Source organism: Lathyrus oleraceus, chromosome 3 (genome assembly GCF_024323335.1).
Source record: "Lathyrus oleraceus cultivar Zhongwan6 chromosome 3, CAAS_Psat_ZW6_1.0, whole genome shotgun sequence".
NCBI classification, from domain to species: Eukaryota; Viridiplantae; Streptophyta; class Magnoliopsida; order Fabales; family Fabaceae; genus Lathyrus; species Lathyrus oleraceus.
Genome location: NC_066581.1, coordinates 155,074,988 through 155,090,068, shown reverse-complemented (window position 1 = coordinate 155,090,068; position 15,081 = coordinate 155,074,988). Strand labels below are relative to the sequence as shown.

Sequence of the window (15,081 nt, the reverse complement as noted above, 5' to 3'; positions counted from 1 at the left end):
ACTAATATTATTGTATGATTATAATTTCGGAACACGACTTGAATTAATTAAACTCTAACTCGATATTAACACATGACTTTTTCCATTTTATATACTCCCTCCTTCTTACCATTGGTATTTTTCTATAAAGATTTTTACATATTTTAAAATAATAATTAAATATATTTTAATGATAAAATAAATATTATTTACTAAATAATCTTATTAATAATAGATAGTGAAATAGTTAAATAATTTAAAATATAACAAATAAAAATAAATTAAGAGTAAATTAGTAAAAGAAATAATAAATATTTTATTAATATTTTAAAAGAATAAATAAATTAAGATAAATAAAAAAAAACGACACAAGACGGAGGGAGTATAATAATAATTTATTGCTATTTAGTCTGATTTATAAATACTTTAAAACTAATTTTAGTGTATATTTATTGTTCATATTCTTATTCAGTTATTCTATAAACAGTATCTTTCTTTTCTTTTCTTATACATATTATATAAATTCCTCAATATTTTACTGAAAGTATATTTATGATTGGATCTCTAGATCACAATGTTACAAATGATTTAATTACAGATTATCAATAAATTATAAATCCGGACATTCAATTACAGTGAAAGAGAAACTATACAACTAATCTTAAATAAAATATCTTCTAAAAATAATCTAGAATGAAATATTATATTTCATTTTCTTATAAAATCATATCTCACATTTCTTTATTTAAAAAAAAAAACAAATATCTGTGTAAAAAAAAATATCATTTTCATTATGTTAAATGAATTTCGTAAGGAATTTTACAACTCAATTCCCTCATGCAAAACTTTGGAACATTAATAGGTGTGATCAATTCAATTTTGGTCACAAGAGAATAATATTCCACGAAACATAAAATGTGGCACGTGTAGTTCCAAAACCAGAAGATGTTTTTCGTGTGGACTAAAACATCTACAATTTCGGTTTCATGAACATTTTCCTCTGCTACCATAACCTTGTGGAGGAAATTCCTCTCATCATGTAATGGTTGGTGTAGTTTTTCTTAACCTCATGTTTTTATTCATATCAAAAAGTTAATGACAGTGATTTCTTAATGTACTTTACATTTCAACCAAGTAAAACAGCTCACCAAGTGTTTGATGTTTTGTCTCAACCAATTGAGACATATAAACAAATTCAATCAAACTTTGTCCGCCACTCAATTGTTACCCTTAATAAATGTTTTTTTGGGGTGAAAATTAATAAAGCTTTGTTTGTTTCTCAAAATAATACATAAGAATATTAGGGTTTAGCTTTAGTTTTTCCCCTATATATAAGTGATAACCCTAGTTTCATATATTAAAAAAAATTGTTCACATTTGTTCTAAAATTCTTTTCTGTCATCTGTTAACTCTCCAACATCTAAAAAGGTATTGCCTTTTTCTTTTTATATTAAAAGGGTATTGCTTCTTTCTTCTCCTTTATGCTGTTTTTATGCCAATTAGTTTTTTTTTTCTTTCTAAGTTCTAGTTCTTTTTTGTGTGTTTTAGATTTCTACTCCAAAAGCAAAGTATCAAGGGACAACAACTATATAAAAGTGATCTTCAATTATCATTAACCAATCAGAAAACATGTTGCTAAGGAGCTCTTCAACACCAATTCTTGGTTCTCTGATATCTTCTTTCACTGACAGTACTAATCATACTCATAGTCTTCACCTTGAATCTTGTCATATGCTTAATCATCTACCACCACCAACCACTCACAGACTCTCATGCAGTTCTTCTCCAATTTCCCCCTCCATTGCCGATCTTGAAAGGCAAAACAAAGGGTTGATTAGAAGAGTTCAATCTGAGGGAAACTTGGAGGACTTAGCCTATGCTACTTGCAATAATGAAGAGAGATTCAGTTATACGGACCCTTCTAGGAGGTATTCAGGGAAACAAAGAGGCTTGCCACTTGAGACAATTCCATCTTTCTCTCTTTCCAAACAAACAGGCTTGCGTGAAGAAGAGGAAGATGAAGAATCTGATATTGAAGATGAAGGCTATGATGAGTTCAGTGTGATGAATAGTATGATGGTTAGTGAACAAGTGGATGATAGAGTTTGTAGGGTGAGCTTTATGGATGAGGGAGAGGTTGGTAATAGAGAAATGTATCTCGCAAAGGGGCTTGGTATTGATATCTGTGGTGGTGGTGATGGCATAGGTGGTGGCTGCAGAGGAGGAGGCAACGGAGGTGGTGATTATGATTCTATGGGTTCTGACAGAAATGACGGAGATAATAATAATCATGGGGTGGAAGAATATTACAAGAAAATGGTGCAGCAAAATCCTGGTAATCCATTGTTCCTGAGGAATTATGCTCAATTCTTGTATCAGGTAACCTCTATTTCCTTCTGTTTGCATAAACAACTTGATTAAAAATTCACAAGACAAACTTATGAAAATAAGCTGAAAACAACTTATAAACATATTATAAGTTCAAAATCTGATTCTAGTAACCAACTAGTAGTTGTGTATTACCATGCTATGACTTCATAACTTTTTTCATAATAATAACTTAAGCAAACCATATTAATTTTCAGCAAAAACATGGTTTTATTAGTGGAAACTATACTACTGGTGATGATTGGAAAATTGATGCTGTTTTGATTTGACAGTGCAAACAAGACCTTGAAGGAGCAGAGGAGTATTATTCCAGAGCCATATTAGCAGATCCAAATGATGGAGAAGTTTTATCACAGTATGGGAAGCTAATTTGGGAGCTACATCATGACGAAGAAAGAGCTTCTAGCTATTTTGAACGAGCAGTACAAGCCTCTCCTCAAGACAGGTACAAATACAATATCGTCTGCTTCATTCATAATATTCAGTTCAGATTATTGTTGTACTTTTTAGACTAAGTTGTCACTTTACATGCTTGAAAATCATTCTAACAAAAGCTTTTGGTTTCATGATGTGATATCAGCCATGTACAAGCAGCATATGCAAGTTTCCTTTGGGACACTGAGGAAGATGAGGGCACAGGTTGCAATGACTCACAATGTTTACCTCAACATTTCCATTTTGGAGAAATGGCTAGTACTGGTGCTTAGAAGAGATATGATATAAATGAATTGATGAAGAAGTTTTTGTGGAGAGAAACAAGCACGACGCTGTATTCTAATAATTGAAACAACAAATTGATGTGTAGCTTTATGTTACTTGAGCATAGTATGTACAGTTATTTAGAGATTTTTCAGATTTGTATGCAGACTGTTTAATCAATTGAATTCCATATTTGAGGACTGGTCCTAATACTTAATTTGCATCAAAGACACTCCAAATTAAGATAAACCATGATTATAGTTTTTCACTTAATCCTCTATAATGCCATCAATGTGGAAAATGGAATTTCTGTGGTTACATATAACAATACTTGCTTTAAACCAGTTTCAAAACAAATTTTGAAGTTTTCTGCATGTTTATTTAACAATGATAAATAGCTATTTTTTGAACATAGCATATAACAACATTTTTATTATAGTCTGATTATAAACTAGAAGATCATAGAAAAGCTTGATAATTCAGCTGCAATAAAAGACAAACAATTTGACTATAATAAGACAAATCAAATTTCCATTTTTGTCCTTATAATATGTATGGGATAATGGACATATTTGTAATTTTAAGAATAACTTTAAGCTACCAATTTTATTAAAATCACCACCCTCTTGGGGTTTGTCTTAGAGTGAGCACTATGTCTGGTGATTTCCTTCCTGAAAACTCAATTGTGGTGCGTCTTCTCTTTGGTTCAATCTCTCCCTTTTCATCTTTGAAGCTTAAAAATGGAACCTTTATTGTGTTTGTGCAGGTGGGGTGTGGAGCGGTGGGCTTGGATTTCTTGGCCACCGTTGCTGCTTATCCCAAGCCAGATCAAAAAATCAGAAGCACTTCCTTCAAAGTATTTCCTTTTCTTTTCAACTTATATTCTTTCATGCTTTTTTCTTCCTTCCATTAGAAACACTCACAACAAATACTCTTTTTTTATGGCAAAGATTCTTCTCCTTCAAAAGTTCATAATACAGTTTTTATTTCATAAACTTCTGTTATTGTGTGTGTTTCCTCTTTTAAATATAATCAGAATGTGAAAAAATCTGATATCTAATTATATGGATAAGCTAGTATTAGCAGCTTCTGGAAAATAATTTGATTTTAATGTGTTTGTTTTGTGAGCTTTAAAAAAAATTACGAGTTTAAAAACAAACCAAACTTAGTTTTTTCATATGATAAAAAAATACATTTTCTTAGAGATTCTTGTGAGTTGAGTCTGTATTGTTTTCTGTAGATTGAAGGAGGTGGCAACACAGGCAATGCCTTAACCTGCGCGGCTCGCTTGGGCCTCAAGCCAAGGATCATCTCCAAGGTTTTTCACTACTGCACGCACACTCTATGCATCTCTATTTTCTTCATAAATCTTGTGATATATGACAATTTGTTGTAACCTTTGTGTTTCTGTTATGACTTAAAAAAACCTGTTTGTTTGATACTCGTTAGGTTGCAGATGACACTCAAGGAAAGCACATATTAGATGAGCTGCAGGCCGATGGTGTAGATACCTCCTTTATGGTGGTAATGTTCTCACAATATTATGTTTGTAATCTTAATGATGATTCGGTGCCGGCTTCAAGATTCAGTGTGTGATCTTGGATTTTTAAGTATGCTGTAATAGGAATTCGGTGCCGAGTATTTATATTTGTTTCTGTAAAATATTTTTAATGCATATGTATGCTACTTCTTGTTGTTATTTATTGAGCTTCTTATTGCAGGTTTCTAAGGAAGGCACGTCGCCATTTACCTATATCATTGTCGACAACCAAACGTAAGAATCATTGGTCTTCTCCTCGTTTTAATCTTAAAAACTATGTTCTATCATGATTTGTTTTAAAATAAGATTTTCAAATATTTGATGTTAGTGCGGAAGTTGAAAATTTTTTATGTGTAACTTTAGTAGTTTTTATCGTAACGTGTCAGCAAGTCGCGAACTTGTATACATACACCAGGATTTCCTCCAATGAAACCAGAAGATCTTCCTAAATCAAGTTTGTTATCCGCGTTGAATGGAGCGAGAATTGCTTATTTTGATGGGAGATTGCATGAAACTGCTCAAGTTGTTGCAAACGAGGTTGTTGTTTGCATAAATTCTGAAACTTCCTGATATTCATGGTTTTGTCATTAGTTATAATAAACAAAATCTTATATTTTTCAGTACAGGCAGTTAAGATGAATATACCTATCTTGATGGATGCAGAAAGGCTAAGAGAGGGTTTGGATGATCTTTTGAAAGTAGTTGATTATGTCGTATGCGCTGCACAGTTTCCACAGGCAAGTTCGTTGTTTTCGATATAAATTATGTATTTTAACAGAATTATAATACTAAGGTTCTTGCATAAGCTTTGTTTTGTTCAATCATTGGTGATAGGCATGGACAGAGGCATCAACTATTCCAAAAGCACTTGTTTCTATGCTTCTAAAGTTGCCGAAAGCCAAATTTGTGATCGTAACTTTGGGAAAAGACGGTTGCGTAATGCTTGAGAGAAGTGCTAATGGTTAGTACATACAATTTTTTTTTTACGTTTGCGTTGAATATTAATTGTATAAACATGTTCTTTTCACTTGTTTTGCTTTTCTGGCAGAGGTTCCATCCACAGAAGAAGAAATGAATGTTGACAAATTACTGGAATCTCTGGAAACACGAAAGAATGGGACCGTATGCACCCCAACCTGCATATCATCGGTAATCATAACGAAACTCGCAGCACTTTTTTGTCTGAAAGCCTGTTTTGCACATAAAAATTAGTCATTTTCTTGTATTGAATTTATAAAGCGGACTGTAGCGGATCTGAATTTCTTGTACTATTTGCAGTCGGCGACAAAGTTGCGAGCAGAAGGTATAGGAACAATTTGTGGTAGGTTGTACATTGGAACAGCGGAAAACATACCACCATCAGAGCTTATCGATACCACTGGTGCCGGTGATGCATTCACAGGAGCTGTTCTCTATGGTAATATGCGCCACCGCTTTATTCCATAGCTTATCCTTGAATCAAATCGCCACAGCTTTATTGTTTATACAAGATTTCCTTGATGACTTTCAGCTATCTGCGCCAACTTTGCAACAGAGAAAATGCTATGCTTTGCTGCCAATGTGGTAAATACTAAATAGTCTTGCACTCGAGTCGAAATTGGATGAATTACCTTGTTGTAAGAAACTTATGAATTTTTATGGCAATTGCAGGCAGCTGCCAAGTGCAGAGCTCTAGGGGCGCGAAGCGGCCTTCCGCTCCGCGCCGCGATGATAGGCGCCTAGGCGGCCTAGCTACCTTCATGTAGTAGTTTAAAAATTGTAGTGAGATTATGAGGACTTATCTCCATGAATTGTCTTAAATAGTTACCCACAAAAGTGAAAAAAAATGTGGCTGCTGAATTGTCATGAAATTGTCTTAAATAGTTACCCACAAAAGTGAAAAAAAATGTGGCTGCTGGGATTCGAGCCCAGGTCTCCACGGCCACAACGTGGAATTCTTACCACTAAACTACAGCCACTTTTGATGTCACACTCGTAATATGTTAAAACTAATAAAACACGTTGAATTCCACACTGAAAAAATACAGTAATATTTATTATTAAAAAGTATAATCACTTTCTTATTTATGTATATAAAAGGTAATTCCATTTTTCAAATTTTAATTGAGATATTTTTTATCAAATGTCTATATAATTTTAATATAATTTAATAGAATGCTTATGTTCATTATAATTTTGTTTTGAATACATATATCAAATTTTTAGGATTTAATTTTTGTAATAAATATTTGTTTCAATGTTTTTTATATTAATCAGTGACAAATTTTAAAGAACACTAATTTTAACTAATTTTCAGTCACAAATATTCAGTCACGTGTCTAGTTTTATAGTAATAAATAGTATATGTATTATAATTAGTCTTTTTTATTTTAATTTAAAAGATACATAAAATTTTAAGTTTAATTAATTGTTTAGGGACAAATAAATATTTCTTGTGTATGAATTATACGTGTCAACTAAATTTTAGTGTATTATATTTGTTCTCATCTTTATTTTGATGATATAAAAAAATACTAATTTTTTTAATTCTTTTATCATAAACATTAATTCTGTATATAGTTTTTCTAACAAATTATAATTATTATATTATTGTTAGTTTTATATAAATTATATAAAAGATAAAATGATTAATTAGTGTCAAAATTATCCAATGTATAAATTATATGCATCATCGATACTCGGTGACTCTTTTAGAGAAAAATAATAAAAGTATGTAAAATTAATAATAGATTTATTATAAATTTTCTCTTTATTATATTAAATATATTTTAAAAACAATTATTAAATATTTGTATAATCCTTTTACACTCGGATAAAATATATTTTATGGAGATATCTATGAGACAAAGAAGAAAAAGTGTTAAAGGAATTTTAATTTGATAAGGACATGGAGCAACAAAAAGTAAATGAATCAATCCAAAATCTAAGAGGTCCTAGGATAAGGGTCTTTGTTAGGAGAATCAATGGTGTCCTAATTCTATCCATGACCAAATCAATAAAATTAAATGATCAATTGAGAGGAAATGAAGCAATACTTGTCATTTTGATCCAAATCTATGAAGAGGACATGACACATGATTTTGCTGCCCGATTTTAATGTTTTTATTTTGTTATGTTGTAATAAAATATGTAGGGAACAAATTGTACAATTCAGATCCAAAACACTTCAGTTATTTTTGTGTGTTTTTATTGAAACCATTTTAAAACTTCTAAAACTTTAAATGGATGAGTTATTTAATTTCCATAAAAATAATAAGAGGAAGTGATCAATTGTTAGTTGATTTAGTGGTGATTGACATTGGACTTGGTAAGGAGGAGCGCGGCTTGATCCCCCGCAACGGCGACAGAGAGGGAGCTGAAATCACTTTATGCCAGAATTGGCCCCCGAACCATATTAGTCGGCTCAGTGAACCGAATACTAGTGAAAAAAAAACCTTAAAAAAATAAGAGGAAGCAAAGAGGAGACAAATCATTGAAGGAGGGGAAAAGAGATGCGGAGTTTCCTTCATAACGGTGGTTATGAATTACTATCGTTTAGTTTTTTAATGAATTCAAAATGTAACCATTGCAACCACTCAAAGTATGAGAGAGTCACACATTCCACCACCTTTTAACCATTGCAACCACTCAAAGTATTAATCATGCATTGTATTGTTGAAGTCATTATTCTTCCTTGTCCATATGTGTGCATGTGGTCTCTCCTCCTTGCTTGCTCTTGATATTGATTTATGAAGTAATTGTCCATTTTGCCAGTTGATGCAAATTGGGCTCTTAAGCTCTGAGCTGGCATATGATCTTCTTGTTGTTCATATAAGTATCTAAACACCGGTGCAAATCTGGGAGGTTCAGCATACAAAGTGGGTGAAAGTTTTGTTATCCACCTTGTAACCCCTATTGTGTGAGCTTTCATCCTTCTTTGAAATTTTGATGCTTGTTGACCTTGCATAGGTTATGGTTATTGTTGCTCTTACGGCTGGTTGAATTCTTCATCATTGCCTTGTTGATTTTCTTATTGATCATTTTGAGCAGCTTCTCATTGATGTATGTTTTGCAGCCTCCTTATTACCGAAACGTTGATCGGTGCTTTCGGACTGATCATCTTATCATCGAGGTAAACTGGAACACCTACTCTCCTGCACAATTCATTTATAACACAAAAATGTCCACAAGCCTTTTATGCATCATTAGCAATATATTTAATATTATCATCAATTAACAACCCTAAATTAATAGGTTCCCCCTCAAAAGAGCTAATAAACCTAAACGGCGATTCACAATGAATTATGATTGATTAGACGCGTCCTCTAAAGTTTGAACAAAAAATTAGGCCTACACCCTATGAATTTTGTGGAACTCTACGGTTTTGAGACGTAGTGCTAACCCACGCTCAATCACCCACGCCGTCTCTGGCCTACAAAAAAGATCTAACATTACCTGGGCCATTTCCTTGTTTATGACCTTGTGCTTTCGCCTATAGTTCAAGAGAGCATACAATGGAAGAGATTGCAAATTAAAAAGAGATTTTATAGTAGAAGAAGAATAGTCAATGTACTTACCTCACACATATGAGGTATAATAGTTCACAATATCAAATGCCGCATTCGCATAAAATTCTAATCTAATACTTTTATTTGTTTTATGAATCAAATAATTAAAACTTACTCATTGCCTTCATTGCAAATGGTCTCCTATTTCTTCAAAATCCCGCAAATCATTCAAATCAAATGCTTTTTCCTTCACAATATGGTAATCCATTATCTTGAGAAAATTTTCAGCATGTGCCTCAGATAAAAATTTGAGGTTTGGGAAGGTCGGAGCACTAGGCGTTGGGGTAGCCCTTGATGATGAGCCTCTTGACACGCGTCCTCTTTTGGAAGCCATGATACCTACGACAACAATAAAAAACAATACACATAGAGAAAAAGAAGAAGAAAATTACATAAAGATAGCTCATAATGAAGAGTAGAAAGTAGAGGAGTAGAAGAGAATTGTGAGGAAAAAGTGATTTGAAAAATCACTATTTATAGGGTAACTAGTTGTTGCTCATCGTGCGCATTATACATGCATCACACGCGATGGCAACGATTACCTCAAACGTCTCTCACAAACTGTCATATCGTGTGTGTCATAGCTTCATCACACGAGCGATGCCAACGATACATAAAATCACCCCAACATCTCTATTGCGCTCGTGATGCCTATATTGTGTGCACGATGGAGCTCTATCACGCGCGTGATAGGCTGCGTGATGATTCCAGGGGCTGAAACTTCCCTCTCTCTTTTCTTTTTCTCTTTTCTTCTCTTTTTCTTTTTCTTTCTTGTCTTCTTTCACCTATTTTCTCTTCCAACAACATAACACAAAAATTGATAATGTTAGAAAAATAAAAATTCACTATGACATAAAAATAAATTCTTACCGAAGGGTTGCCTCCCATCAAATGATTTGTTTACGTCACTAGCTTGACGAGCCATATCTAAGGCACATCAAGCGCTAGAGATACCCTCACGCCCGTAACTTCCCTTCTCATGGTCCCTTTGTCTACTTTCCTACCTTTTTCCTCCATATGGTAGCAAGTATTCAAACTATCCATATAAGGTGTCCGGTCATACACCTTGAAAACCACCTTCTTTTTATTGGACTTTAAGATAAGTTCACCTGTTTCTACATCAACCTTTGCTTTCCCGGTTGCCAAGAATGGCTGTCAGAGAATAACATATCCTCCTGAATCTCCTTTTGTATCAAGCACTACAAAATCTGCAGGAAACACTAAGCCATTGACACGTACTAACACGTCATGTAAAATACCAATTGGTTGAGTAACAGACGAGTCAGCTAGAGTGAGAGTCATGTTACTCTGTGTGATCCCACCCACTTTCAATTCTTTGACAGTTTTCAGTGGCATGACATTTATGCTAGATCCTAGATCATATTAAGCATGCAGAATATTCACTCCAACGATATTACAAAAAATAGTAAACTTACATGGGTCTTTTAATTTTGGTGGTAAGAATTGAGGTTTTACCACATCCTCTTTTTCGGTCATGTTGACATGTTCCTTGATCACCTTCTCTTTTGTTCCCTTTAGTAATGCCTTCATAAATTTAGTAAACTTAGGCATTAGTTCTAAAATTTGATAGAACGGAATATTTACTTAGAGAGTAGCTAGCATTTCCTTGAATTTTTCAAACATTCCCGCTTCATCATCTTGAACTGATTTCTTTTTAATTATCGGGTATGGTGGTTTTACGTAATCTGGTAAAGGAGGATTTGGTTCATTCAGGATCTTTGTTCTTCTCCAATGAGATTTTTTATCAATGATTTGATCCAAGGATGACTCCTCTTTCCTCTTTGTCACCTTGATTGGTACTCTCCTCTGTCTCAACCACACCTTTTTTAACTATCTCATATTTACCCTTTTCAATAATCACCCATAAACTTGTATTCACAACCTTGCATGATTCATTCTTAGGATTATCAACAGTGTTACCAGTGAATCCTCCACTTGAGCTTGGAAAAGCAGCTACTTGTTTGGATAGTTGACCAATCGTCATCTCCAAATATTTTATAGACGCATCTTGGTTTATACTCATTTCTTCATTGGTCTTATTTACCCGATCAAAGTTACTTTGAGTCACCTTAATGAAGTTCAACAAGGTCTCTTCGTACTATGACGACTTCCTTTGAAACAAAGTTTGCTGGCTTTGTTATATTCCTTGATTAGCATTTGGATTCTGATTATTATTCTAACAGAAATTTGGGTGCTCTTTCCTGCTGCTCAAAACTCACAATTTCTGCTCGACGCTCGGTAAACTGAGTAGTAGTGAAAAATCTTTTCAGGAATTTATTCTCCAATTCCTTCCAGTTCAGATTGTTCCATTCGGAAGGCGAAGTAACCAATCTTTTGCCCTTCCAATCAGTGAGAACCCAAACAACCTCAACTTAACCTGGTCTTTAGTGACATCAGTTGGTTTGCACATTGAAGTTGTTTCATAAAAGTGTGCAAGATGCACCCATGGCTCTATAATCGTGTCCCATTCGAATGAATTTTCTCTTAAACTTGAAAGTACATAATTTTAATATCAAAGTTAGCAGGGACTGCCGATACAAACCCTCTTGAAACATGTCCTTCATCGGTTCGTTTACAGTACTCCCCCATAGTTAGGGGTTGTGCAGCTACCATTATGAATTATTCTTCAGAGTCAGAAGAACTTGATAGTGAAGGTGGCAAGAAACACAAGAAAGAGGGGTATGAATTGGGTTTCTAAAAATGAAATCTTTTTGAAACCAACACAATCAAACAATAACATAAAAAGAAAAATAACAAAGTTATTTTTATCTTGGTTCGTTATTAACAAAGCTACCCCCAGTCCATCCGTCAAGGTGATTTTGCCTTCTCAATAAGGACTTAATCCACTATAACCAAAACTGATTACAGACACCACAAAGACAAACCTCATTTGTCTTCTTGAGTCTATCTGGCTAAAACCCAACCACTCAAGGAATACACTCAAACAATTTGAGATTTACAAGACTGTGTTTACAATATTACTTCTAAGAAAGTAGATTAACACAAGTTAAGTACAATTAATTTCTCACACAATAACAAACAAAAACTCTATGTGTGTTTATAAAGACTATACACATAAACTATTTACTTAAGCAAAAGCTTTATGTATGAGCGTGAGAAGAAGCGTGAAATAGCAATGAGAAATAGCTTCTTGTCCAATCTTCCAAGTCTTCTTTATATAGGTCGTTAAAAGATTCGTTGGAGGGTAGAATTAGGATAATAAAATCGCAGTTGTCTCTTCGTATAACAGTTTGATATATGAGACAAAATGGTACAAGAGTATTGTCCTTAGCCCACAAAATCAGCATAATGGGGGGATGGGTGATCTTGTACTGTGTACTATTTTCTTGATGCAAAGCCTTTTGATCTTATCTTCTAATCTTCAGAGGCTTATGAATAAATGATGTTGAAGCATTCTTAGAAGGATCAAGAGACTAGTTGAGAGAATCTTCAGAACCTTGGTCTTTAGAGTCTTGACACAGCTCTACGGAGTCTTTAGAACTCGAGGGAGCAGAATCTTGAAGGCTTGATAATCCTTCAGAGGCTCATCAATCAGAGTCATAGTCAGAAGCTTTAGCACAAGCTTTCATCAAAACCGTTGTCTAAGAGCTTTCTAGAACTTGACAACATCTTGTAAAGCACCTTGTATCTCTTCAGAGTCAGTGTATGTTAATTCTAGAATATGATGACGTCACATGTCAATTCTTCATAGTCAGAACCTATTAGCAAAAGCTACGCACTAGATAAAAACCATTAGTATAAAAAATTGTTCTCTTAGAAACAATGCATTTTAATCATCAATACTAAAGGCCAGATGCATAACCAAATATTGTTCTTACAATCCCCCCCTTTTTGATGATGACAAAACCATGTATTTTGATGAACAATTTTTACTTGGTTTAATCATATAAAATTATCAGAGTGAGGTTTGTAAGCTCCCCCTGAATTTTATACAGTTAAAAGTTATTTTTGAGCTTAGAATATCAGAGTTAGGTTTTGCAAGCCCCATTGCATTTAAGACTTAAGATAATCTTAACACATATAAAAATTTCAATCAGCATGAAAGAAATAACTTCCCATAAGGCAGAAGCCTGGTTACTATGAATGTAGTAACTTCCCAAGATGCGAAAGCTTGGGTACATAAGTATTTCATTTCAGAAACAACTTTGTTTGAGTGTCAGAAAATCTGGTCATCAACCTCATTACAGAGCGTGATTTGTCAGAGCTTTCATATGTCTGGTTGTACACATGCCTGGCTGATATCAGAACTTGTATACATCTGGTTCAAAACTTCGTCTGGTTCAGAACTTATATACTCTTGGTTCAATACATACCTAGTTCACTTGAAATAAGTTTAGAACATGTATGTCTAGTTAACTGCAAATTTCTTAGTTAACTATTTAGATCATGTTCCTAGTTCACTTGAACTCTAATTAGCTTGGTTAATGCCTTAAAACCTGAAACACTTGGTTAACTTGATGAACTTATTCAAAGTTCCCAGAAAATTTACCAATGTCATAATTAATATTTAAAGACATGCTTGGGATTCAGAATTGGAATAAGGTATATCAAAATCAGTCATTATCCCCCCCCCCCCCCCCTTTGTCATCATTCAAAAAGAAATAAAGACAAAGTAAACCAAACAAAATATCATTTCATAGATAAACAATAGGTACAAAAATGAGAAAAAAAACTAAGAAAACATAGAATTAAAAAAATGGTTTAAGGAGGGGTGGCAGTCTTGATAAGAGAGCTCAAAGCATCCATTTAGTCCTTGTTGTCTTCTCATCTGGACACTTGAGCATCTCTACTGTCTTCCTAGGCTATTCTTTGACCTCATAATTCTCAGCCTTTAGTTCTTCCAAAGTCTTCATAATGACTTCCTCAAAAATCACAGTCGTCTTAACCCCATAGACACTTCCAGCTTCAAGAGTCATCTCAAAAGCAACCAAATAAGTCTAATCTGGTAAAGGAGGAGGAATCCCTTTTGGAGCAGGAAGAAGAAGTGTTGGAGGAACCTTCTGAAGCAGAGCTTCAACTATACCAGAGAGTCTTTTAGATTCCTTCAGGCACAAGAATTCCAACTCTTCAGAGCTGACTTCTATCTAACTTCTAAAGTTGTTGGCCAGAGCACACACTTCAGAAAGGTTTGCGTTAGAAGTGCAAACCTCGGTGAGAGTGTTCAGTCTAGCAACAGTCTCACTTTTAAACTATTGAAACAATTCATCCAGAGGTGTAAGGTGAATGTTGGTTTGAAGGGTTGTTTGGTCAGAGTAAGGTTGAAGGATTCTATCTGGGAGGGAGATGAGCTCAACATCTAACTCAGTATGATAATCAATGCCTGATTCTGCAATAAGAACGCCAGAGTGAGTAGGGAATGATGATTGATAGGTTTCAGAAAGAGTTTATGAGGGAAGGTTTTCTGGTTGAGTGAGTTGGGATAAGATAGAAAGTGGTAATATTGGTTGAGGTGTTGGTATGAGAATGGAAGTTAGGATTTCAGAGTGTGATGGTGTTGGTGGTGGAATGGTAACATTTGGATTTGTAGTTTGGGAAGCAAAACTAGTTTGGAAATGAACTTGTGTCAGGAATATGTGAGATGGGGGTAGGTTAAGAGAGAGTGGTTGATGGGATGGATGAACTATTATCAACAATACTGCGAGCTTCAGAAGGAACAGACTTACCATAAGCAGTTCCAACAAAAATAGAACCAGAAGCTCTAGGTTCTTCAGTAGAAGTATCCATATTCTCCCTGACAACTTTAAACTTCTTAGCTATCCCCTCAGAATGATTCTTAGCAATCTTCCTCTTCTTTTTAGAAGTGGTTTCAGAAGCTGTAAGAATAACATATGCATGATAGTTTGATAGCATGAAAACACATCATGTTTTTAGACTCGTTTCGTATGT

The 15,081-nt window shown here is 34.1% G+C and overlaps 2 protein-coding genes and 1 non-coding gene across 5 annotated transcripts; 2 read left to right on the top strand and 1 right to left on the bottom strand.

Moving 5' to 3' along the window:
* The first annotated feature begins 865 nt into the window (after positions 1-865).
* LOC127125941 (uncharacterized) lies at positions 866-3,278 on the top strand. 2 transcript variants are annotated; one of them, XM_051054802.1, is made up of 4 exons: positions 866-1,024; positions 1,528-2,358; positions 2,640-2,812; positions 2,948-3,278. In XM_051054802.1, exons 2-4 carry the CDS (start codon positions 1,609-1,611, stop codon positions 3,072-3,074), a joined length of 1,050 nt encoding a protein of 349 aa, XP_050910759.1. In that variant the 5' UTR covers positions 866-1,024; positions 1,528-1,608; the 3' UTR covers positions 3,075-3,278. The 2 variants fall into 2 exon arrangements, with proteins under 2 accessions (XP_050910759.1, XP_050910758.1); XM_051054801.1 differs by lacking the exon at positions 866-1,024 and adding an exon at positions 1,251-1,407.
* A 371-nt stretch (positions 3,279-3,649) lies between these two features.
* Positions 3,650-6,575, top strand: LOC127125940 (uncharacterized). 2 transcript variants are annotated; one of them, XM_051054799.1, is made up of 12 exons: positions 3,650-3,754; positions 3,833-3,922; positions 4,307-4,384; positions 4,516-4,590; positions 4,788-4,840; positions 4,993-5,143; positions 5,233-5,343; positions 5,441-5,567; positions 5,655-5,755; positions 5,885-6,023; positions 6,117-6,169; positions 6,257-6,575. In XM_051054799.1, the coding sequence occupies exons 1-12, from the start codon at positions 3,719-3,721 to the stop codon at positions 6,326-6,328; spliced, it is 1,086 nt and encodes a 361-aa protein (XP_050910756.1). In that variant the 5' UTR covers positions 3,650-3,718; the 3' UTR covers positions 6,329-6,575. The 2 variants fall into 2 exon arrangements, with proteins under 2 accessions (XP_050910756.1, XP_050910757.1); XM_051054800.1 differs by having other exon boundaries at positions 3,704-3,751.
* On the bottom strand, positions 6,493-6,564 carry TRNAH-GUG (transfer RNA histidin (anticodon GUG)). The gene has a single exon. It is a non-coding gene; the product is annotated as a tRNA-His (tRNA).
* Positions 6,576-15,081: the final 8,506 nt, after the last annotated feature.

Coding starts and splice junctions, on each gene's coding strand:
- LOC127125941 (XM_051054802.1), top strand. CDS start 1,609: ATGTTGCTAAGGAGCTCTTCAACACCAATTCTTGGTTCTCTGATATCT. Junction 2,359..2,639: donor ATGCTCAATTCTTGTATCAG/GTAACCTCTATT, acceptor TTGATTTGACAG/TGCAAACAAGACCTTGAAGG. Junction 2,813..2,947: donor CAAGCCTCTCCTCAAGACAG/GTACAAATACAA, acceptor ATGTGATATCAG/CCATGTACAAGCAGCATATG.
- LOC127125940 (XM_051054799.1), top strand. CDS start 3,719: ATGTCTGGTGATTTCCTTCCTGAAAACTCAATTGTG. Junction 3,923..4,306: donor TCAGAAGCACTTCCTTCAAA/GTATTTCCTTTT, acceptor TGTTTTCTGTAG/ATTGAAGGAGGTGGCAACAC. Junction 4,841..4,992: donor ATCATTGTCGACAACCAAAC/GTAAGAATCATT, acceptor GTAACGTGTCAG/CAAGTCGCGAACTTGTATAC.